This window comes from Zea mays, chromosome 9 (assembly GCF_902167145.1).
Source record: "Zea mays cultivar B73 chromosome 9, Zm-B73-REFERENCE-NAM-5.0, whole genome shotgun sequence".
In the NCBI taxonomy this organism is placed as follows: Eukaryota; Viridiplantae; Streptophyta; class Magnoliopsida; order Poales; family Poaceae; genus Zea; species Zea mays.
The window spans coordinates 53,179,429-53,202,213 of record NC_050104.1 but is presented as its reverse complement, the minus strand read 5'-3'; the positions used below and the strand labels follow the sequence as shown (position 1 = coordinate 53,202,213).

The following is a 22,785-nucleotide window of genomic DNA, read 5'->3' as shown; positions in this document are numbered from 1 at the left end:
AGGAGCTCCTGGTACGCCAGTTCAATCTTGGGTAGCCTGTGGCGGTTTGGTTTTGGTGGCCCTGAGCCCGTCATATAGGCACTCAGGTCATAGCCAACCGTTGTACCTAGGGCTCACCTTTGGTAGCCCCATATCTTTTTTTTCTTCTTAATGAAATGACTCGCGGATCTCTTGCATTGTTCTATAAAAAAAGAATCTGATTCTTTGAAATGGCGCTGTATAAATTTTCCGCTTATGAATCGAGAATGATTGGAAGTCCAGGATACAATCAGGATAACTAAAGAGCCATTGTCATGTGGAGTGAAGGACACTCAGTTTTTGTAAATGTTGTGTACCTTTAGGTCTGTACGGCGTGGGAGTTGGTCTAGCTGGGCGCCTGTTCCTTTTTCTATTTCCTTTGTTACGAGTTGTACAAAAATTCGACCCCTGGGAAAGGTTCCCCACAGTCATTTGCTAAGAGTCAACAAAAGGCTGATCTCCAGGTCTTATCACAGCCACGAAGACGCATTTTCTTTTCTTTATACCAAGGGTTTGATACGTGGCTGGGGTCATTCACATGGAAGACTAGCGGCTATGCTACATGAGCACATCTCAAACTAGGGTCATACAGGTTCCTTCGGATTTGAGAAAAAACCACTATAGTCCATTGGTGCAAAATTCTCCTTCCCAGAGGCATTGTGTAGTAAAACATATTTGGAGTGTAGGTTTTTTTAGTTGCATTCACTGTTTATATATCTTAATTTATGTCATCTTTCACCTAATGTGGCTCGAGATTTGCTGCTAGCTATGGAGATTTGCATCTTTGGGGTTTGGCCAGAGCACGAGGTGTTAATTCTCTCTTGGTCCTTATGTTGGAGGAAGGGTGACTGACCTATGTTTAATATTTGTGCTCATGGTCAGTCTGTTGTCGTAAAGGGCACACTTGTTTGTTTTAATATCTAGGCTTAGTGTGGTTCTTTTGTAAGGATTTTACCTTGTGTTCTCTTTTTAATATAATGATACATAACTTTCCTGCATGTTTGAGAAAAAAATGCCATAGTTCACCTTATTCTAAAATGCGTCTGTTTAGTAGTATGTCATTATCAGAATTAAACCCAACTTGGAGGTAGCTATTAGAAGAGCCGAAGAAGAAATAGATTTATGGGTGTTGGCTGGGGCCAAGCATCTGGTTCTTCTTACAACTCCCATTCCAGGTATCTTGCAGGGGTCTGGTAGGAGAGTTTGTTGTAACTGATATGGACCCTTTTTTGTATTTTTGTTTCTGGCCACCTTGAATGGCCTTTTGTCCTGTACCGGTCCCTCTTATGTCATTTTTTTCTACCCTTCTTAATATAATGATGCGCAGTTCTCCTGCGTGCTCGAGAAAAAAATAGTTCATTACTATAACATTAGTATGACAAAACCTATAAAAGTCCAGGTACAAGGAGAAGGGTTGCATTAGGCGTGGCGAGCTAGCTATAAAAAACTTAGCCACTCAAATGGAGATGAAATCCAATAGAAAACCGTTGGGGCGTAACCCTCTTAGCGACGTGCCATATCGGAACCCGGGTATGGTGTTAAATAGGTAAGGGTGGGGCCGCCACCCCCTTGGTGGCGCATCGTGCCGTGATCTGGATGCGGTGTCAAGTGAGCAAGGATCGGGTCGTCGCTTCCTTAGTGGCGCGCTACATCGGCGTCCGGGTGTAGTGACAAATGTGCAAGGGTCCCATCTATGTTAATGGGTGCGAGGGGTAAGGAAGCTAGTTGAGCCGATTATGATCTGTTTAGGTAGTTGAAACGTAGGGTCCGATAAGCTAAGAGAGTTAGTTGATGCGGCGAGTAGGAGGCATGTTAATAACCTATGTGTCCAGGAGATAAAATGGAAGGGGCAAAAGGCGAAGGAGGTGGAGAACACTGGTTTCAAGCTTTAGTACTTTTTTTATCGAACCGTGCAGGAGAACTGCTTGCCATTTCATTAAGAGAGGAAAACCCTTGGGAGATTAGGATCCCCAGGGTTAAAACAGGACTTACAGACCAGGCAAAGGCACACGACCACGACCTCTAAGACCTGTAGGAGCCGATCCTACCGACTAACTCTTGGAGGGCTTTTGCCCCAGCCAGACACCATAAGTGCCCCTCAGCCACAATTGACTGGACTAGAACATGAGTGGCAAACAAAAATGGAGTAGGTATCCTGATTGATAAGAGCCTCAAGGACGGAGTGGTGGATGTCAAAAGGCAAGGAGCTAGGATTATCCTAGTCAAACTAGTTTTGGGGATGTAGTCTTGAACATTATAAGTGCATATGCCCCTCAGGTTGGTCTCAGTGAGAGCGAGAAGAGGAAGTTCTGGGAAGACTTAGATGGCATGGTCAGAGCAGTACCCACCAATGAGAAGCTTTTCATAAGAGGAGATCTCAATGGTCATGTAGGTTCAACAAATGCAGGTTATGAGCTGGCTCATGGAGGTTTTGAGTATGGTAGTAGAAATCAAGGAGAGGGTATTTTGGACTTTGCTATAGCCTACAACCTAGTGATAGCCAACACTTTCTTCAAAAAAGAGATTCTCATTTGGTGACTTTTAGCAGTAGCCATCGTTCGAGCCAGATCGACTTCGTTCTCACAAGGAGAGAAGATAAACAAGCATGTTTGGATTGTAAGGTGAGACCTGAAGAGAGTGTTGCGCCCCAACATAATCTTGTGGTGGCTGATTTCCGTTTTCGGATCCGTACCCATAGGGATAAACAAGCCAAAATTGTGAGGACGAAGTGGTGGGAACTCAATGGGGAGAGATCCGAAGTTTTTAAGGGAAGAGTTTTTATGGACGGCGCTTGGTCCGAAGAAGATGCAAACAACATGTGGGTGAAGATGGCAACTTGTATTAGGAAGGTGGCGTCTGAGGTGTTTGGAGTGACCAAAGGGAGTAGAGGTGAACTTAAAGAGACTTGGTGGTGGACCGAGGACGTTCAAAATGCAATAAAGGAGAAGAAAGAATGATACAGGAGCTTGTTCCATGAAAGAGAGGTATAAGGATGCAAAAAAGACCGCAAAGCGAGCTGTGAGTGAGGCAAAAGGTCGAGTCTATGATGATCTTTACCAAAGACTAAGTACAAAGGAAGGGGAGAATGATATCTATAAGATGGCTAGGATTTGGGAAAGGAAGACGAGGGACCTCAACCAAGTTAAATACATTAAGGATGAGATGGATCAACTCTTGGTGAAAGGACAAGACATCAAACAGAGGTGACAGAGGTATTTTGACAATCTTTTCAATGGTGAGAATGAGACTATGGACACACAGTTGGATGACTCCGTTGATGATTTAATAGATGCTTTGTACGTAGGATCCAAGAGTTAGAGGTCAAAGAAGCTTTAAAGAGGATGAAAGGGGGCAAGGCGATGGGTCCGAATAGTATCCCAATAGAGGTGTGGAAATGCCTTGGGGATATTGCTACTGTTTGGCTAACCAAGTTGTTCAACCATATTTTTCGATCAAACAATATGCCCGATGAGTGGAGAAGTACATTAGTACTAATCTTCAAGAACAAGGGAGATATTCAAAGTTGTAATAACTATTGAGGGATTAAGCTCATGAGCCTATGAAGCTATGAGAGAGAGTTATTGAGCGTCGCCTGAGAGGAATGACACATATCACCATGAATCAATTTGGATTCATGCCTGGAAGGTCAACCGTGGAAGCAAGTATCTTAATAAGATAGGTCATGGTGCGGCATAAGGAGCAGAAGAACTTGCACATGATTTTTATCGACTTGGAAAAGGCCTAGGATAAAATACTTAGGAATCTCATGTGGTGGGCATTGGATAAGCATAAAGTCCCAACAAAGTATGTTACACTCATCAAGGACATGTATGACAAGGTTGTGACTAGTGTCCGAACAATTGATGGTGATAAATGTTTTCCCGATTAACATAGGACTACATCAAAGTTCAGCTTTGAGCCCTTATCTATTTGCCTTAGTGATAGATGAGGTCATGAGCTATATATAAGGAGATCCCTTGGTGTATGCTTTTCGCTGACGATGTAGTTCTAGTAGATGAAAGCCGCGAAGGAGTAAATAGAAAGCTAGAGTTTTGGCGTCAGACCCTAGAGTCAAAAGGATTTAGAATTAGCAGGACCAAAATCGAGTATATGAGATGTGATTTTGGTACTACAATTAATGAGGATGGAGATGTAAGGACACCTTCCGTTATTTGGGATCGATGTTACAAGGAGATGGTGATATTGATGAAGATGGAGAATAAGACAATGGCTCTCGCGCTCGCGTCCCGTCCCCTCGGGTTCGCGTCCCGTCCCCTCCCCTCCCGTCCGCTCACCTCCTCCCCGTCCGGCGCCTCCTCCCACGCCACCAACAGCTCGCCGGTGGTCACTCCGACTCCGGCGACCACCTCACCACCGCGTATCCTCTCTCGGAAGGCGCCGACTTCCACCTCCTCCTTGTCCCCGGCGGCGCGGCCGTCCCTGACGGCGGGTCGGTCCAAATTCCATCGCTGGCAGGAAGTGTCTCCTGCGTCAAATGAAGGTCCCTACCTCCCCTTCCCGGCGTCTGCTTCTCCGGCGGGTGTGGCGATCCCTGGTTCGATGGACGGGCGCATGTCCTTCAGGGACGTGCTGCTTACGGCCTCCCAGGCGCCGCCCCCCGGGCTTATCAAGGACCCCACTCCACCGGTGAAGGCCGTTCTTCTGACCGCGGCGCGCCACATTCACTCGCCGAGGCGCGCTGTTCCAGATGTTGATGATGGCTGGCGAGTGGTCCGGGGCAGAGGCGCTCGTCGTCGCGCCGCCTTGCCGAAGAAGCGGCGGCCGGTCCCGGCGGAGTTACATGGCAGGTGCTTCAACTGCCTGTCGTCGTCGCACCGGGTGGCGGATTGCCGCAGGGCCACGAGATGTTTCAAGTGTTGGCGGCCGGGGCACTTGGCGGCGGCGTGTCTCGTGGATCGTCCCATTCGGTCTTCTGTGTGGGATCGCCTATCTCTGCCACGCGGGGCTGCGAAGGACCGGGCGGCCGGCGTCATCAGGCGTACTTCGGTTTGGCGGCGGATCACCCCGGCGAGCTCTTCGGACGGCGTTATTGGGGCGGCTGTCTCTGCTCCTGTGCATGGGGCTGCTCCTAACAATGAGGATGGTGCTCCTGTCGTCGAGGGCTCGCAGTCCAGGATGGGGCGCAAGCGGCGGAGGGGTCCGCGTCGTAGGCCTGAGGCTTCCAGGGGGCCTCCTCCTCCCCCTTCCCCGCCGGCCTTCGTTTCTGGCGTCTCGGAGAGCCAGAGGGCTGGGCGGACTGCAGCGGTAAGAGATGTTCCCGCTCGGAGACCTATATGCGTCATGGAGTTCTCGGCGGGGTTTGCTCGGGAGGAAGTTGATCTCCGACGTGCCCTCTTCGTCTCCATCACTGGTAACCGTCCTATGGTCTCTCCTGACATGGTTTTGGACGAAGTTGCGCGGTCATACGATGTTGATCGTGGCCTGTTGAGAATTCATCGATCCAACCCTGAGGATTTCATTCTTTTTCTCCCTGACGAGGAGTTAGCTGTGCGGGTTTTCAATGGCGGCAGACATTTCCTTGCTCCTGGCTTCAGTCTGAAATTCAAGCGCTGGTCACGCTTCATCCATGCGACGGGTGGCTCTCTCCCGTTGTTGGCAAATGTTGAGCTGAGAGGGATTCCGGCGCATGCTTGGGATCGCTCAACTGTGGAGCGGTTGCTGTGTAATCTTGGGTTGATCAAGTCAGTGCATCAGTGCTCTTTGGACAGAAGTGATCTCGATGTCTTTCGTGTCCTGGCATGGTGGGCCGATGGGTCGGAGCTCCGCCGTGAAGTTGATCTCTTTATCAAGGAACCCGTGCATGGCTTGGATGAGTCGTCGGAGAAGCTGTGTCTTGTCTACCCCATTTTGATCGAGGCCACTCCTGTTGCTCTTGGTGAGCGTGGGCCGGGGGGACCGCCATCCCCGCCGCCCCCTCCTGCCAAGGGGGGCGACGACCCCAGGGGTTTTTCGCCGCGACGCTTGGCTGGCTCCGGAGGATGTTCCGGCGACGGGCGGTCATCGAGGGGGTCTGCGAGGGGACCCGTGCACTCGCGGCTTGGCCCGCCGGTGCATACCACGTGCCACGTGACACCTGCTGTGACGTCGGTGTTGCACGTCGTGCATGTGCCAGAAGAGGAGCAGCCTTCACCGGGGGATGTGGTACATGTTGCTCCTGGCGCTGCTACTGAGGCCCCTATGGTGGTTGATGACGTCCCCAGTGGCGTCCCCGATGGCGCTGCTGTCCCTGCTGGCCCTATGGGTGATGATGGGATTGAAGTGGCGGCCGTCTTGGGGGCACGGTCCCGCCTCAGAGATCCGCCTTTGTCCTACTCTCGGAGGAGCCGGGTGGTTGCTGTGGCCACCCCACCGCGGGCCCCTGCCGAACAGTTCATCAACCGCATCACGTCGAAGGTGGGATCGCTCCTTCCTGTGCCAAAAATTTCAAGAAGAAGATCCAAGACCGCCCAGGCAAGCCATGCCCCTCGCCGGAGTCGCAGGGTTGCTGGCCTGCCTGTTGAGCCTGGGAAGCTTGATGCTTCAGGCTGCAGGAAGTCCCTGTTGCGTGCGCTTGGTTCTGACGTTGTGGAGGTCAAAATCACCATGAAAGATCAAGATCGGTATGCCAGTCTCTTCCCCCAACAGCTCTCGGTCGTCCAAATCTCTGCTCTGGCTGCACTGTTTGGTTGGCCCGCGCCTGTGACGTCAGTGGAGGCTGGTGGGCTGATGGTCTGTGGTATGTGACTGCGCTGCGGCTCATGTCGGTCGTCTCTTTCTTGTTGCAATGAATCCAGATCATCTGATTTTCTGGAATGTGCGCGGTCTGAATTCCGCGGCTCGGCAGGATGGTGTTCGGCTAATGATGAACTCTGTCAGTGCTGATGTGATTTGTGTCCAAGAAACAAAAATGGAGGAGTGTTCCCGGGGTTTCATTCTCAAACTGCTAGGGGCCGACTTTGATAATAACTACATCTTTGTGCCTTCAGTTGGTGCTAGTGGTGGGATAATTATTGCTTGGAGATCTAAACTTGGTGTGGTTGGTGCTAGTCGTGTTGATGCGCACTGTGCTTCGGTCCAGTTTTGCCCTTCTGATGGCGAGCCCTGGTGGCTGACTTGTGTCTATGGGCCTCAGGGGAATGACAATAAGGTGGCCTTCTTGCAGGAACTTCGTGATGTCCGTGCTCAGTGTGCTGGTCCCTGGGTGGTGGGGGGTGATTTCAACCTCATTTACAAAGAGGATGACAAGAGTAATTCAAACATAAACCGTGCTATGATGGGCAGGTTCAGGCGCTTTATTGATGATTTGACTCTTAAGGAAGTTCCTCTCCGCGACAGGAAGTACACTTGGGCCAGTTCATCAACTAGTTCTTCTCCGGTTCTTGTCAAGCTGGATAGGGTGTTTTGCTCTGTGGACTGGGAGCAGCAATTCCCTGGTTGCTTATTGCAAAGTGCAGCCTCCGATGATTCAGACCATTGTCCTCTTGTTTTAGGTCTGAAAGATGTGTTCCATGGCAAAAAACGATTCCATTTTGAGTCTTTCTGGCCCAAGTTTTATGGTTTTCAGGAGACTGTTTCTTCAGCTTGGGATTCGGTGGAAGCGACTGCTTGCCCCCTGGAGTCCCTAGCTCTTAAATTGAAAGCCACTGCTAGAGGCCTGCAAAGTTGGAGTGACCGCAAAGTGGGAAATTTTAGTAAGCAGCGTGCGTTGGCAAGAGAGATTATCTACCAGTTCGAGCTTGCGAGGGAGTTCAGGCAGCTTTCTGAGTTGGAGATTTGGCTGTTAAACAGACTCAAGAAGCATTCTTTGGCATTGGCGTCGCTCATTCGTACAGTTGCTAGACTCCGCTCTAGGGTGGCTTGGTTGAGACATGGTGATGCCAACACCAAGTTTTTCCATGCATGTGCTCGTTATAGGAAGAAGAAGAACTTCATCGCCAAGTTGTCTAATGGTGATGGGCTGGTTACTAGTCATGATGATAAAGCGGAGGTGCTGCTCAATTATTTTACGGAGCTGATTGGTAGCAGCAGTGACAGGGTGTCTTCTATTGATCTTGAGGCCCTTGGGATCCAACACCATCTTCTGGATCACCTTGTCAGCTCATGTTCGGAAGAAGAAGTTTGGGATACCATCAAGCTGATGCCCTCTGACAAAGCGCCGGGGCCCGATGGCTTCACGGGAAGATTCTATAAGGTGTGTTGGCCAATCATTAAGAAGGACATCATGGCGGCTGTTGCAGCAGTTTGGAGGAAGGACTTTCGGAATTTTCGGGCTCTTAATTCAGCCTTCGTTATCCTCCTTCCTAAGGTTGAGAACCCGTCTAATGCCAAGGAGTTTAGGCCTATAAGCCTCATTCATAGTTTTGCCAAACTAATTACGAAGATCCTTGCAAACCGGTTGGGAGGTCAGCTTGATAGTATGGTGTCCAAGAACCAAAGTGCTTTCATCAAGGGAAGATTTATTCAAGACAACTTCATGTTGGTCCAACAAACAGCCCGCTTCCTTCATTCTCAGAATCAGCCAACAATTATGCTGAAACTGGACATATCAAAGGCGTTTGATTCAGTATCCTGGCCCTTCTTGTTGGAAGTCTTGCGGAGTCTGGGGTTTGGTGCTGGATGGTGTGACATTGTAAGTGGGCTGCTTGCCACATCCTCCTCTCAGATTCTCCTTAATGGTATTCCAGGGGACTTCATTCCACACAGAAGAGGGCTGCGGCAGGGAGACCCCCTCTCCCCTATGTTATTCATTTTGGTGATGGACGTTCTAAACCTCATGGTGGGGCGAGCTGTTGAAGCTGGGCTGTTGCAGCCCCTGTCAACTCGATCATTTCTGCATAGAGTCTCTCTTTACGCGGATGATGTTGCGCTTTTCATCAAACCTACTGCGGATGACCTTGTTCTGGTGGGGGATATACTCAGGCTGTTTGGTGAAGCTTCCGGTCTCCAAACAAATATTCAGAAAAGTAGTATTATCCCTATCAGGTGCTCACAGTCGGAGGTAGCCACTGTTCAGGATCATCTGCCTTGCAAGCTGGAGGAATTCCCTTTTAAATATTTGGGGCTGCCGCTGTCCTTAAAAAGGCTCAATAAAGCGCAATTACAGCCCTTCATTGACCGCTTGGCGAACTCTCTCCCGGGTTGGAAGGCTGATCTTATGACTAAGGCAGGAAGAGCGGTCCAGGTTCAATTTGTGTTGACAGCTACTGTTGTCTATCATGCTATGGCTCTAGATCTCCCTTCTTGGGCCCTCAAGGCCATGGATAAAATCAGGAGGAATTTTCTTTGGCGTGGCAGAAGCGAAACTAATGGAGGTCATTGTCTGATTGCTTGGCCTAAAGTCACTAGACCTAAGGAGCTGGGCGGCCTCGGCATCTCTAATTTACAGTCTTTGAATTGGGCTCTTCGTGTTAGATGGCTTTGGCTTCAAAAGACTAGTCCGGACAAGGCTTGGGCTTCTTTTCAACTCCAGTTTTCAGATCAGGTGAAGTCTCTCTTCGATCTTGCCTTAGTCTCTGAAGTTGGAGATGGCAGCAACACCTTGTTTTGGTGTGACAGATGGCTGTTAGGGCAGCGCCTGGCTGATCTGGCCCCCCACCTATGTGCTATGGTTCCTAAGGGAGTAGCTAACAAGAGAACGGTCGCTGAGGGTTTAACTGATATGGCTTGGGTCCACGATCTTCGTGGTACGGTCACTGCTGTGGTCATCGCTGAGTTCATTAAATTAGCGGAAGCTGTTTCAGAGGTGTTGCTGTTGCCTGATACCCCTGATAAGCATATCTGGAGATTCTCAAGCTCGGGCCAATATTCAGCAAAGTCTGCTTATGAGATGATCTTCATGGGCTCAATCACTTTCGAGCATTGCGATCTTATTTGGAAAAGTTGGGCGCCTCCAAAGTGTCGTTTCTTCTTATGGCTGGTTGCCCACAACCGTTGCTGGACGGCCGACCGGTTGGCTAGGCGCAACCTCGACCATCCCGACGCTTGTGTCCTTTGTGACCAGGAGGAGGAGACGATCAACCATCTGCTGCTGTCTTGCGTTTTCGCTCGGCAATTCTGGTTTATCCTTCTCCAGAGGATTGGGCTTGCTGGTGTGGCACCGCAACCGGGTGAAGAGGACTTCATGGCTTGGTGGAAAGGCATCTCCACTCCCGTGGGGGGATTTTCTCAGGCTAGCCTTAATTCCTTAGTGATCTTGGGGGCGTGGTGTCTTTGGAAGCATCGGAATGATTGTGTTTTCAATGGGATGAGTCCAAATCTTTCTGCTGCCTTAGCCATGGTTGGGCATGATATTATGCTTTGGAAGCTGGCTGGTGCCAATGGTCTGTCGCTGCCAGATGTTGCTACCTAAGTGATATTGTGCTTCTGGTGTGATTGTGTGTTTGGGGCTGTTATGTCTGTCTTTGTTTCTCTCCTCCTGTTATCCCCTGTAATTCTTGTGTGGCCTCTTGGCTATAACTTTTGTGTTTTTGCTTCTTCTATTAATATAAAAAATACGCAATTCTCTTGCGTATTCGAGAAAAAAAATATTGATGAAGATGTTAGCCATAGGATCAAAGCGAGGTGGATGAAATGGCGTCAAGCATCGAGAGTCCTATGTGACAAGAGAGTGCCACAGAAGTTGAAAGGCAAGTTCTACATGACAACGATTAGGCTTGCGATGTTATATGGCGTTGGGTGTTGGCCTACTAAGAGACGACATATCCAACAACTAAGTGTCGCAGAGATATGTATGTTGCGTTGGATATGTGGGCACACAAGATTGGAACGAGTGAGAAATGATGTCATGCATGATCGGCTAGGAGTAGCGCCAATTGAAGAAAATCTTATTCAAGTTCAACACCAGTTGAGATGGTTTGGGCATGTCCACCGGAGACCCCCAAAGGCACCCGTTAATTTATTCTATAATCTTTTGGATTTCATTCCATATAATTTATATCCTTTAGTAAGGATGGAATTCTTATCATTCGAACAAAACAATGGATGTGTAGAAGTTCCTCACTGTATCTCTCTCAACCTACTGTTATTGCCATTGTCATAATGTTTGGGTTTAGGGCCATCTAATTCATAAAATGTCACCATTCAAATCCCCACCCATTATAATTGATATTAAATTCTGATGGGTCATTTTCATCCATTCTTCACTCCAACCTACTGTTATTGCCATCGTCATAATGTTTGGGTTTGGTTTGGTGGGAAGGAGTTGTCGCGGTCCCGGGTGATCCAACGTATAAGGGGCTGTCAAAGGGCCTCAATTCTTTGATCATTCTTGGGGCTTGGGCCATTTGGAATCACCGCAATCGTTGTGTCTTCAATGGAGAGCAGCCTTGTTCTACCATGGTCATCAAGTGGGTCAAGGAGGAGTCTCACAACTAGTGTAGGGCTGGAGCCAGTGGATTAGATAGCATCCTTTCCGCTCCAGCGCACTGATCGGCGACCTTCTTTCTTGGTCATGAGTGCAGTTGGTCATAACATCATTGTACTTCTAGCTATCCTAGAGTGCGTGTGGGTGTGTGGGTTTGTTTGGCTTTGTATGAGGTTTCCTATCCTCACCTTTTTTCCTCTTAATATAATGATACGCAGCTCTCCTGTGTTTTCGAAAAAAAAATGTTTGGGTTTAGGGCCATCTAATTCATAAAATGTCACCATTCAAATCCACCACCCTTTATACTTGATATTAAATTCTGATGGGCCATTTTCATCCATTCCTCACTCCACTTCTTTTTCTTCAGCCCTATTGGCCTGCAGGTTCATGTAGTGGACGTAGAAGAGGCATTGCTGGTAAGAACTCCCACTATTTTTTTTGACTCTTGCCTTATTTCTATTCCTAATAGTTTTGTATTGATATGAAAGGATATTTATATTATGCTAATTTGTCATTTGTTAGGGGTTTTGGAGGCAAACTTCATAAGACCTACACATGATAAGCAAGATTTTGAGAGGACGGGTCTTTTCCAAAGACTTGAGACACGATTGAAAGACATGGCAAAAGAGTATTGGTCAGTTCACTTTTACTTTGTTTTTTTTACTGTATATCATATTGGAGCTACGTACATATGGTTTTCACATTCATATATTGAGTCGAAATTGTTAGATTACCCGTCTAGGGTTTGGGGTCTTCCCCATGTAATTACTATCTCACCCCTTTGTAATGGGTCAGGCCCAATTACCTAAGTCTATTAATACCACACCCAACCCTGATTAGGGTTAGGGTTTTCCATTCCAACTTGGCACCAGAGCCAATTTTTTTTTCTCTTCCCTCCCACCCACAGCCGTCAGGCTGCTCCCCCTTCCCCGCCAGGCGTCCCTCTCTGGCCGTCGGCCTCCCTGCAGCCGCCTCCGCCCGGCCCTTCCACCGGCGGCGCGCGGCTCCTTTCGTTCCCCAAGCAGCCGGCGGCCCTGGTGGCGGCGCGGGCGCGGCCCCCGCGCCCTGCGCCCATCACCGCCTGCGGCCGACGCCCCTGCCGCGGCCCGACCGAGCCGCTACCCTGCGCAGCCGCCAGGACCCGGCCCCCAACCTCGACGGCCGCTGACCTCGCCCCTGCGCGCCCAGCCGCTTGCCGCCGCGACCCCGACGCTCTCGTGCCAGGAAGCCGAGCCGACCCCAAGCACGCCTGCGCACCGCGTCCGGCGCCCAGACCCGCGCCGTGCACGCTCTCTGCCCCGACGCGTCGCGACGCCCTGCCGCCGCGCGCCCTCTCTGTTGGTCTCGGCCCCCAGACCGCGACCGCCCTGTGCCGGATCCCATTGCGCCCGGCCTCTCCTCGCCGGGATCCCGCCGCGTCCGGCCCCTCCGCCTCTTTGCCCCGTCGCCGACTTTCGCGACCTCTTCCTCCAGCTCTCCTCCGTCGGCCGCCCCGCCGCGGCCTCCTCTTCCCCTGCCTACCAGCGTTGTCTCCTCCCTCACCGGTTCCATGGCGTCCCTCCCACCATACATGAGCTTTACCTCGCCCGCCGCTCTCGTGACTGTGCGTGTCCTCCTCCACGACGGCCAGCTCATCCGGGGCATGTTCGTGTCCTTCGATCCAGTCTGGAACCCTATTCTTCGGGACTGCGTCGAGGTCCACCCTCAGGCGGGCTGTCACGTGCCTTGACCACTTGTCTTCCCACGTGCTGCGATCGCCTCCCTAGCGGTTGAGCCCGTGTCATCTCCCTCCCTTCCTAGTGCCTCTGTCGGGGCACCTTCTTTGGCCCTCTCCGCTCACACCGTACCTTCGCCACTTCCACTTCCCCAAACCACCACCGATTGGGTGGTTGACTCCGGGGCCTCCTTCCGCACTACCCCCACCACTAGTTCGTTACTCCACTCCCATCCACCCCACCCCTCACATCCTACCTCCATCGTCGTCGGCAACAGTTCCACCCTCCCGGTCACCTCAATAGGTACATCGGTTCTTCCAGGACCATTCTGCCTTAACGACATCCTTGTTGCTCCCGGACTGACTCATCCCCTCCTCTCGGTTCGTCGCTTCACTAGTGACAACCAGTGCTCTATGGAGTTCGACCCCTGGGGTCTCACCATACGCCACCTTCCCACACATGCTTTGCTCGCTCGCTGTGACAACTCCGGCTCCCTCTATTCTCTTCACTTGCCCTCCACTCCCACACCAGAGTAGCCTCATCTCCTGCACTTACTACTACCACCACATCACATGCTCTTGCTACTACCACCACCTCCTCCGCCATTTGGCACCGTCGCCTCGGGCACCCTGGACCTGACGTCATGTCCCAGCTTTCCGGCCACTCTGACATATCATATACTCGGGGCTCTTCTGAGCGCCTCTGTCATGCTTGTCAGCTCGGCCGTCACTCCCGTCTTCCTTTTTCCACTTCCACGTCCAGGGCTGTTCAGGCCTTTGATCTTGTCCACTGCGATCTCTGGAAGTCTCCTGTCCTTAGCCTCTCCGGCTACAAATACTACCTGGTCATTCTGGATGACTACTCCCATTTCCTTTGGACTTTCCCCCTTCGGCTGAAATCTGACACGTTTACCACCCTCACTCACTTCTTCGCCTGGGTATCCACCCAGTTCCGGCGCCCGGTCCGTGCCCTGCAGTGCGACAATGGCCGCGAGTTCGACAACAACGCCTCCCGTTCTTTCTTCCTCACTCACGGCGTCCAGTTACGTCTCTCGTGTCCCTACACCTCTGATCAGAACGGCCGGGCCGAGCGCATGATTCGCACCACCACCAACATGATCCGCTGCCTTCTCTTTCAGGCGTCTCTCCCTGCCACCTACTGGGCAGAGGCCCTTCATACCGCCACGCATCTCCTCAGCCGTCTTCCCTCGAAGGCGGTGAGCCACCCTACACCTCACTTCGCCCTGTACAGCACAACCCCTTCCTACGACCACCTGCGCGTGTTCGGCTGTGCCTGCTACCCTAACATTTCCGCTACCGCCCCTAACAAGCTTTCTCCTCGCTCCACTCGCTGCCTCTTCCTCGGCTACTCCCCTGACCACAAGGGGTATCGGTGCCTGGACCTTACCTCCCACCGCATCATCTCTCGTCACGTCGTCTTCGACGAAGATGTGTTTCCCTTTGCAGGCTCCACCCCACCCACCGATCTTAACTCCCTCCTCGAGTCCGACCTGGTCCCCCCCACCCCCGGCGCCCCGTCTTGCGCCGTTACCTGCTCCTCGTGCAGCCACGATGCCACAGCTCGCGCCCATTTCCGCGCCACGCGCAGCCCCGTCGACCCCGCCTGCGCCACGCGCGGCCACGTCGATCCTGCCTGCGCAACACGCGACCCCGTCGACCACACCTGCGCCACGCGCGGCCCCGTCGATCCTACCTGCGCCACGCGCGGCCCCGTCGATCCTACCTGCGCCACGCGCGGCCCAGTCGACCCCGGCTCGCTTCGCCAACCCCACGCTCGTCTACCACCGCCGCGGCCACGCCACTACCTCGGCGCCCCCCGACTCGGGCCCGTCGACGAGCGCGACCCGCTTCGCCGACCCCGCCGTCGTCTATCACCGCCGTGAGCCGGCCAAACCTGCCGCTCTCGACGTTCCGGCGGTCCGCTCCGAGCCGTCCGTATACCACCCAGTCGCCATCCACCGCAACCCCGGACACGTCCACCCGATGGTGACTCGGCGCGCCGCTGGCGTTCTTCGCCCCGTCGACCGGCTGATCCTGGTAGCTGATACGTCCAACACTCCACTCGACGCTTCCCCGGTGCCCTTTTCCGTTCGCACTGCCCTCGCCGACCCACATTGGCGTCGTGCTATGGAGGAGGAGTACGCGGCCCTCTTGGCCAACCACACCTGGGACCTGGTGCCGTGTCCACCAGGCACCAACGTGGTCACCGGCAAGTGGCTATTTCGCCACAAGCTGACCTCAGATGGCTCCCTCGACCGCTACAAGGCCCGTTGGGTCCTTCGGGGCTTCACACAGCGCCCCGGAGTGGACTACGACGAGACCTTCAGCCCCGTCGTCAAGTTCGCCACTGTTCGCGCCGTCCTCTCCCTCGCCCTCTCCCGCGACTGGGCGATCCATTAGCTCGATGTCAAGAATGCCTTCCTCCATGGCACTCTGACGGAGACTGTCTACTGCAGCCAGCCCACCGGCTTCATCGACGCTGACCGTCCGGATCTGGTCTGCCGGCTGAACCGGTCCCTATACGGCCTCAAGCAGGCGCCACGTGCATGGTACAGTCGCTTCGCCTCCTACCTAGCCTCCATCGGCTTCGTCGAGGCCAAGTCGGACACGTCCCTGTTCATATACCGGCGTGGCGACGACACCGTCTACCTCCTGCTCTACGTCGACGACATTGTGCTCACGGCATCCACCGCCGACCTTCTACACCGCACGATCGTCGCCCTTCAGCGGGAGTTCGCGATGAAGGACCTGGGGCCCCTACACCACTTCCTCGGCATCACCGCCGAGCGCTGGCCTCAGGGTCTCTTCCTCCACCAGCGCCAGTACGCCATCGACATCCTGGAGCGGGCTGGCATGTCTGACTGCAAGCCCTGCTCCACGCCTGTCGACACTCAGGCGAAGCTCTCTGAGGGCGACGGGCCTCCGGTCGCCGACGCGACGTCCTACCGGAGCCTGACCGGCGCGCTCCAGTACCTCACCTTCTCCAGGCCCGACATCGCATACGCCGTCCAGCAGGTGTGCCTGCATATGCACACTCCGCGGGAGCCCCATCTCACCGCGCTTAAGCGGATTCTGCGCTACCTCCGCGGCTCCCTTGAGTCCTTGACTACGTCCTCCTTCTCCAACCATCCCCGACGTCGGAGCTCGTGGTCTACACCGACGCTGACTGGGCTGGCTGTCCCGACACGCGCCGGTCCACCTCCGGTTACGCCGTGTTCCTGGGCGCCAACCTCGTCTTTTGGGCCGCCAAGCGTCAGCCCGTCGGATCTCGCTCCAGCGCTGAGGCCGAGTACCGTGTACTGCGACAACGTCAGCGCGGTCTACCTCTCCACTAACCCCGTGCAGCATCACAATCAGCTCCTCCACGAGCTCCACAGTCCCCTCCAGCGCGCCACCCTCGTCTACTGCGACAACGTCAGCGCGGTCTACCTCTCCACTAACCCCGTGCAGCATCAGCGCACGAAGCATGTGGAGATTGACCTGCACTTCGTCCGTGAGCGTGTCGCTGCCGGTGACGTTCGGGTTCTCAGCGTCCCCACCACGCTGCAGTTCGCCGACATCTTCACCAAGGGGTTACCGTCGAGTGTATTTTTAGACTTTCGATCCAGTCTCAACATCTGTACAGGATAGAGTTGTGACTGCGGGGGGTGTTAGATTACCCGTCTAGGGTTTGGGGTCTTCCCCATGTAATTACCGTCTCACCCCTTTGTAATGGGCCAGGCCCAATTACCTAAGTCTATTAATACCACACCCAACCCTGATTAGGGTTAGGGTTTTCCATTCCAACTGAAATAGATGTGTTGCTCTACTTACATAGTGGCCATGTTTTTTTCTCGAACGTGCCAGAGAGGTGCACATCATGATATTAATAAGAAGGTATAAAAGGTTCAAAGTAGATGAATACAGGCACAAAGAGGGCCCCCCTTAGGGCTTGTTAGGTTATGGTTGGATTGAGGGGGATTGGAGGGGATTAAATCCCCTCCTATTCAAATTGAGCTGGCGCCTACTATTAGATCTAATCATGTTACTGTACACCAAATGCACAACCCACTAGTAGATCAAATTTGAATAGGAGGGGATTAAATCCCCTCCAATCCCCCTCAATCCAGATCAAATCGAACATGCCCTTTTTTCTGGAATACGCAGGAGAGCTGCGTATCATTGCATTAATAGAAAGAATAGAAAGGGGGATAGAATCCCGGTACAGAACACACACACACACCACTTATAAACTAACTAAGGATCACCGACTATCATGGAGGAAACACGACCCACAACACTGATCTAAGCTAGCAACTCATCAACTTGGAGGAAGGACAGAGCCTTGGCTCCAGTCAAGGACCATAGCACCGCCTCTTCCCTAGCCACTCTAAGGGCAGTGACCAGGCTGGGATTACAACCATCAAAAACGCATCTATTCCTATGCTTCCAAATGGTCCAAGCACCTAGGATCACTAGAGAATTAAAACCTTTTCTCAAAAAATCAGATGCCCGAGAGCTGCTAGACTTCCACCACGACTCAAAGGAATCCTCATGAGCTGGACATAGAACCTGCAGCCCCACTAAACTAAGGAACTGAAACCAGAACTGCTTGGCAAAAACACATTTGACCAGCAAATGATTCATGGTTTCAGCCTCTTGGTCGCACAGGGGGCACTGCTCAGGTCGGTCTAGTCCTCTTTTTATAAGCCTGTCAGCAGTCCAGCACCTATTATGTTCCACAAGCCATATAAAGAACTTGCACTTGCCAGGAGCCCAAGATTTCCACACACGTTCTGCTGGTTCGAACTGGACCGAACCAAGGAAAAGAGCTTTATAAGCAGAACTAGTTGTATACTCCCCTGAAGCGCTGAATTTCCATAAGTGGCGATCCCTTATTCCAGGTTGGAGCTCAACTGCAGTGTTTGATTTGGTGCCCCCGCGTCTTGCCAACAGACAGTTGGTCAAAGATGTGCTCCCTAATTTTCAGTGGATCTCCGATGTGAATGGGGCAATTTCAGTTAGACTCATTGCTGAATTCTTGGAAATCGAACATGCCCTTACAGAGGCCAAAAATAAAAATACACATAGGAGTCCATAACAAAATTGAAAAGGCTCTCAACTACTAAAGGCCAGGAATAGGGACTATTAGGAGGGCTAGGTTCTTAGCGCCAGCCAGCTCCCAATTTTCCCTTTCTTCCTCAGCTCTTGTAATGGCTGCTTCTAAGTTTGGATGAACTTTTCAAAGACACAACCATTTCTATGATTCCAAAGGATCCAAAGCCTGAGGATAATTAGAGAATTTAGACCCTTGGCATTTCCTTGCAACTAATCACTGGATATTTTCCACCACTGCATAATGCTGTCTTCACCCGGTTAAGGGGTAAGCCCCTGCAGGTTAACTTGTTCCAGCAGTGAACCAAAAATTCCTGGCAAATGCACAGCCCACTAGTAGATGATCTATTGTCTCAGGCTCTTGATCACAAAGTGGGCATCGATCAGGATGATCAAGTCCTCTGTTCTGTAGTCGATCTGCTGTCCAACACCTTCGAAATGCCGCTAACCACAAGAAAAACTACATTTTGAAGGAGCCCATGAATGCCAAATTCTCTCATAATGTTCAAAATTTTATCTTTGAATTTATCTAATCATGTTACTGTACACATACTTGTTTTTGTATTTGGAGATGCTTTGTTTTTATGGACAGATAAGTAGTTGACAAACTTCCCAATCCATGTATGGCAGGACTTACCATTGTCATATGGTTGGTTACACTCGGGTCATGAAAAAGCCTCCTCCAGCACATTATGTATCAACTATTGCTGAGAAGGGTGATGATAACTTAGCAGCTCAGTCTACCACAAAGACTTATGGTTACAATTCAAGAGCCAGGGTACCGGTAGCATTGCAGCCTTGTTCCAATGCATATAACACACAAGATCCTATGCATGCTGATGTTGGTGTCGTGATGGATCAAATGAACTATGGTGCATGCCCTTCAATGACTATAAATGTGGGGACAACATTACATTCACTAAGATATGCACCACAACAATCTCAATCTGGTTGGTTTCATCTATATTTCATCTCCTTTAATTATTCCTTGATATTTTCTGATTAATGTTCTGTAAGCAGAACTATGCAAACGAAGAAAGTCTTCGGAGATTCACTGGAGATCTCAAAAAAAGCAGAACACCAATATTTATTCGGATAAACCTGAAAGCGATAGTGGAACAGAGGTTGGAAATGTGCTGATTACTTAATTACGCTGTTTTCTTCAAAGTATATCAATTTCTTTTCCCCCCTTACAATCATTCACATACTTCTAGATGGCAGAGTTCAGAGTTGTACTTGACTCGTCCACCATGCTAAAGGCTGAGTGAGTAAAGCAATCTTTTATCTTACTTGATAACCACTTTAATTACTAATTTCATTCTGCATATTCGTTGTGTCTAAAGCTGCCATAAAATTCTGAAACGATGATGTAAGGAAAATGCTTTGTACCATAAGGTTAGTCTTAGTAGGAGTTTCATTTGCATTTAATAGGCTGCCACATAAGCATTTTTAATGACGTGGCAATATTTCTAAGAGAAAGGAGTTTCATGCCCTTGGCTCGGTTACCAACTCAAAATGAGTCATAGAATTAAATGTCTGTGAATCAAAATAATGAAAGTATGCATTGAGTGATGGTTTTATCCATGTTTCATTGCATTCTACGTTCTACGTTGTTAAAAACAACGCTACGAAACTCTACATTGATAGTGGTCTAAGTGGATGTTAATGATCCTGAGTCACCTCTGAGTAAACACCACCAAAAGGATGTATTAGTGGAATTGGTTGTTTGGGATGGGAGATAAGACACCGCAGATGAGAAAGATGAGTTCAGATGACACATGACAGTTTCATTACAAAATAAATAAACTCTTGGCAGTTTTTTATTATTGTTAAGCAAAAATAACAAGCACAAAAATAAGCACAATTTATTTAAGATTAATCTGAAAGGGAAACCATACAAAATTATGGATTAACTTGATCTGCAGATATGTTGTTCCATAATGCATCTGGTTAATTCACCGAGTTAATGTCCAAACTTGTCGGATAATCACCTATAATCTTATACACATAAATGCTTGAAAAGATTGTATACAACCTATAATCCCCGTTTTGTAGATTTATTTGTCGTGCAGAGGTAGTAGTTTATTCTCATTTGTTTCAGCGATAGTCTTACAAGACTCAAAGCAAGCAATAAAGCAAATAAGAATTTCAGGTGCTTACTGTTTGGTTTGGTTGTCCTAGGGGAAGGATGTAGATGAGCTTTCTTGTAGTTTTAAAATGTCATAGTTAGCAAGGATATCATACTATCCCAGCATTTGTGATAAAAAATGCAATATTTCATTGTAGGCCTGTTTTTTTTTATTTCAAAATAAAATTGTTTAGCCATGTACCATAGTAACCAGTGCTTACTTTTGAAGGTGCTCTGAACTTGAGGCAGCAGGAAAGCAGCTGGCCTCTAAGGTAATGGTCTCATAGTAACGTCAAATGTCTCCATACAGCAGAAGTTCACATATTTGTTTTAGTTCAGGCCTTATGAACACATAATGACCCCCACCAAAAAAAAAAGAAGGGAAGAAAGAAACTTGTGATGCAGTTCTGTGCTAATTGAGTCGGAACCATTTACAGTCACAAAGCACCATCTCTCTATCAAAACAAAGTTTTTATCTTGTTTCCTGACGGTTGTTTCGCTTGTGTCATCACATAACAGGCAGATAAATTGAGGATAGAACTCGATGTGTGGCAGCGGATGTACCAGGGCCTAAGTGACAAATTGCGATCCTACGATGGGCTTCAAAGGTTGCGTTGCAGTCGCCATTGCAGCAGCTCCAGTATTGGGTTCATATGAGCTAAGAGAAGCAATTCCAGCGTTGGATTCACAATCAAGTTAGAAATGGCATTAGTCCCTCAAAGTCTATCTTTTCGTGACTGTAGATCTGGCAGTATATTATTTGTTAGACCTAGTAAGGGTTTTTGGGGCTAGTCCCCTTGTAATTAACTGCATACCCTGTGTAAGGCAGACCCATCTATACTTAGTCTATTAATACAACTCCTAACCCTAGTTAGGGCTAGTTTTTCCATTCTCCAATTTGGTACCAAAGCTAGGTTTAGGTTTCTCTCTCTTCCTTCCCTCACCCCCACAGCCGTCGGCCACCTCTGGCGTAGCTGTTGGCGCGTGGCCCTCGCTCCATCGCCAGGTGCGTGGCCCTTTCCCTTCTCGCCGGTCGTGAGCGGCCCCATTGTTGGCTTTATCCCCGAACCATCGTCGACCATGGCCGGCTTCTTCCCCACCTCATGTGGCCTCCTTTGTGTGCCCACCCACGTTTCTTTAGCCGTGGGACCGCCTGCTCCCACTATGGGCTAGTGCATGTGGCCTCCTCGCGCTTGGACGCGACGCCGCCACCGCCCCTAATTCTCCCCTGCCCCGTCGACAGCAGCGTGCTCGTCAGGATCACTGGCAGCCATGCTACCCACTGCGTCGGCCGCTAGGATTTGACACTGATCTGCGCGTTTCTGCTCGCTGTCCACCTTCGTGCGCGCCCCCTCTTCCCCATATATTTCACCGATGTCGCCCTCGATCTAGGACGCCCTGACGCACACGTGGGTGTCCTTCACACTGTCGCGGGCACAGCAGCTCACGCTGAACCTGGCCTCCCTAGCTCCGCCACGCCTAGCCTTCTCCCTACGTCGGTGTCCTCTTGTCGGACTCCCTGGACGACACCGTCGACGCCGCCCCCTAGGACCCCTTCATTTTGCCGGGCTCGATAATAGGGGCTCCCTCGCCATGTCCCCCTCAGTCGATTTCACTGTCTTCTATGGGGTCTCACCATCCTCCACCCCTGGCTTCGTCTTCAGGGATTCCGACCTCCGTCACGGCTCCAGTCCTAGGTCCCGAGCATGTGTGCGTCCTCCTTCATGACAACTAGCATGTCTAGGGAAATTTTGTGTCCTTTGATCGGGCCATGAACCTTGTTCTTCATGACTGCGTCGAGCTCCACCATCAGGCGGGCCATCACGTGCCTAGACTGCTTGTCTTCCCCTGTGTTGTGATCGTCTCCCTAGCGATTGAGCCCTTGTTGTCTCCCTCCCCTCCTAGCAGCTTTGCCGGAGCACCTCCCCTGGCTCTCTCCTCGCACCGTACCTTCGCCACCCCCTTCCTCTCCCACTGTTTAGGTGGTCGACTCCGAAGCCTCCTTCCACACCACTCCTATCACTAGCTCGTTATCCCACCACCATCCTCCACATCCTCTACACCCCTCACATCCTTCCTCCATCATTGTGGGAAATGGTTTCACCCTCCCGGTCACCTTAGTAGGCACATCGGTTCTTCCGGGACCCACCTACCTGAACGATGTTCTTGTTGCTCCTCATTTGACTCATCCCTTCTCTTGGTTCGTCGCTTCACCAGTGACAACCAGTGCTCTATGGAGTTCGATCCCTAGGGGCTCACCATACGCCACCTTCCCAATCATGTCGTGCTCGCTCCCACCCCCTCTACTCTATTCACTTGCCATCCACTTCCCCCACCGGAGTATCCTCCCCCATGCTCTTGCTATGTTACACCCGGATTTAAGGGCAAACCCGGACACGTCTCAAATGTGTGCTAGACTCAAGTCTCACACATATGATGACTCGTGGT

The 22,785-nt window shown here is 50.9% G+C and overlaps 1 protein-coding gene across 4 annotated transcripts in view; it reads left to right on the top strand.

The window, feature by feature from the left end:
• LOC103638395 (Protein MICRORCHIDIA 6) overlaps positions 1-21,229 on the top strand; it is a 35,990-nt gene extending 14,761 nt beyond the window's left edge. For 2 of the 4 annotated variants that reach the window (XM_008661326.4, XM_008661327.4), the window contains exons 14-20: positions 11,748-11,796; positions 11,903-12,014; positions 18,840-19,159; positions 19,230-19,333; positions 19,424-19,473; positions 20,567-20,609; positions 20,857-21,226. In XM_008661326.4, the coding sequence (XP_008659548.1) occupies positions 11,748-11,796; positions 11,903-12,014; positions 18,840-19,159; positions 19,230-19,333; positions 19,424-19,473; positions 20,567-20,609; positions 20,857-20,994 (816 nt within the window). In that variant the 3' untranslated portion in view covers positions 20,995-21,226. Of the gene's footprint in view, positions 1-11,747; positions 11,797-11,902; positions 12,015-18,839; positions 19,160-19,229; positions 19,334-19,423; positions 19,474-20,566; positions 20,610-20,856 lie in introns of all 4 variants that reach the window. The other 2 variants (XM_008661325.4, XM_023301035.2) reach the window with 2 other exon arrangements.
• The last annotated feature ends 1,556 nt before the right edge of the window (positions 21,230-22,785 follow it).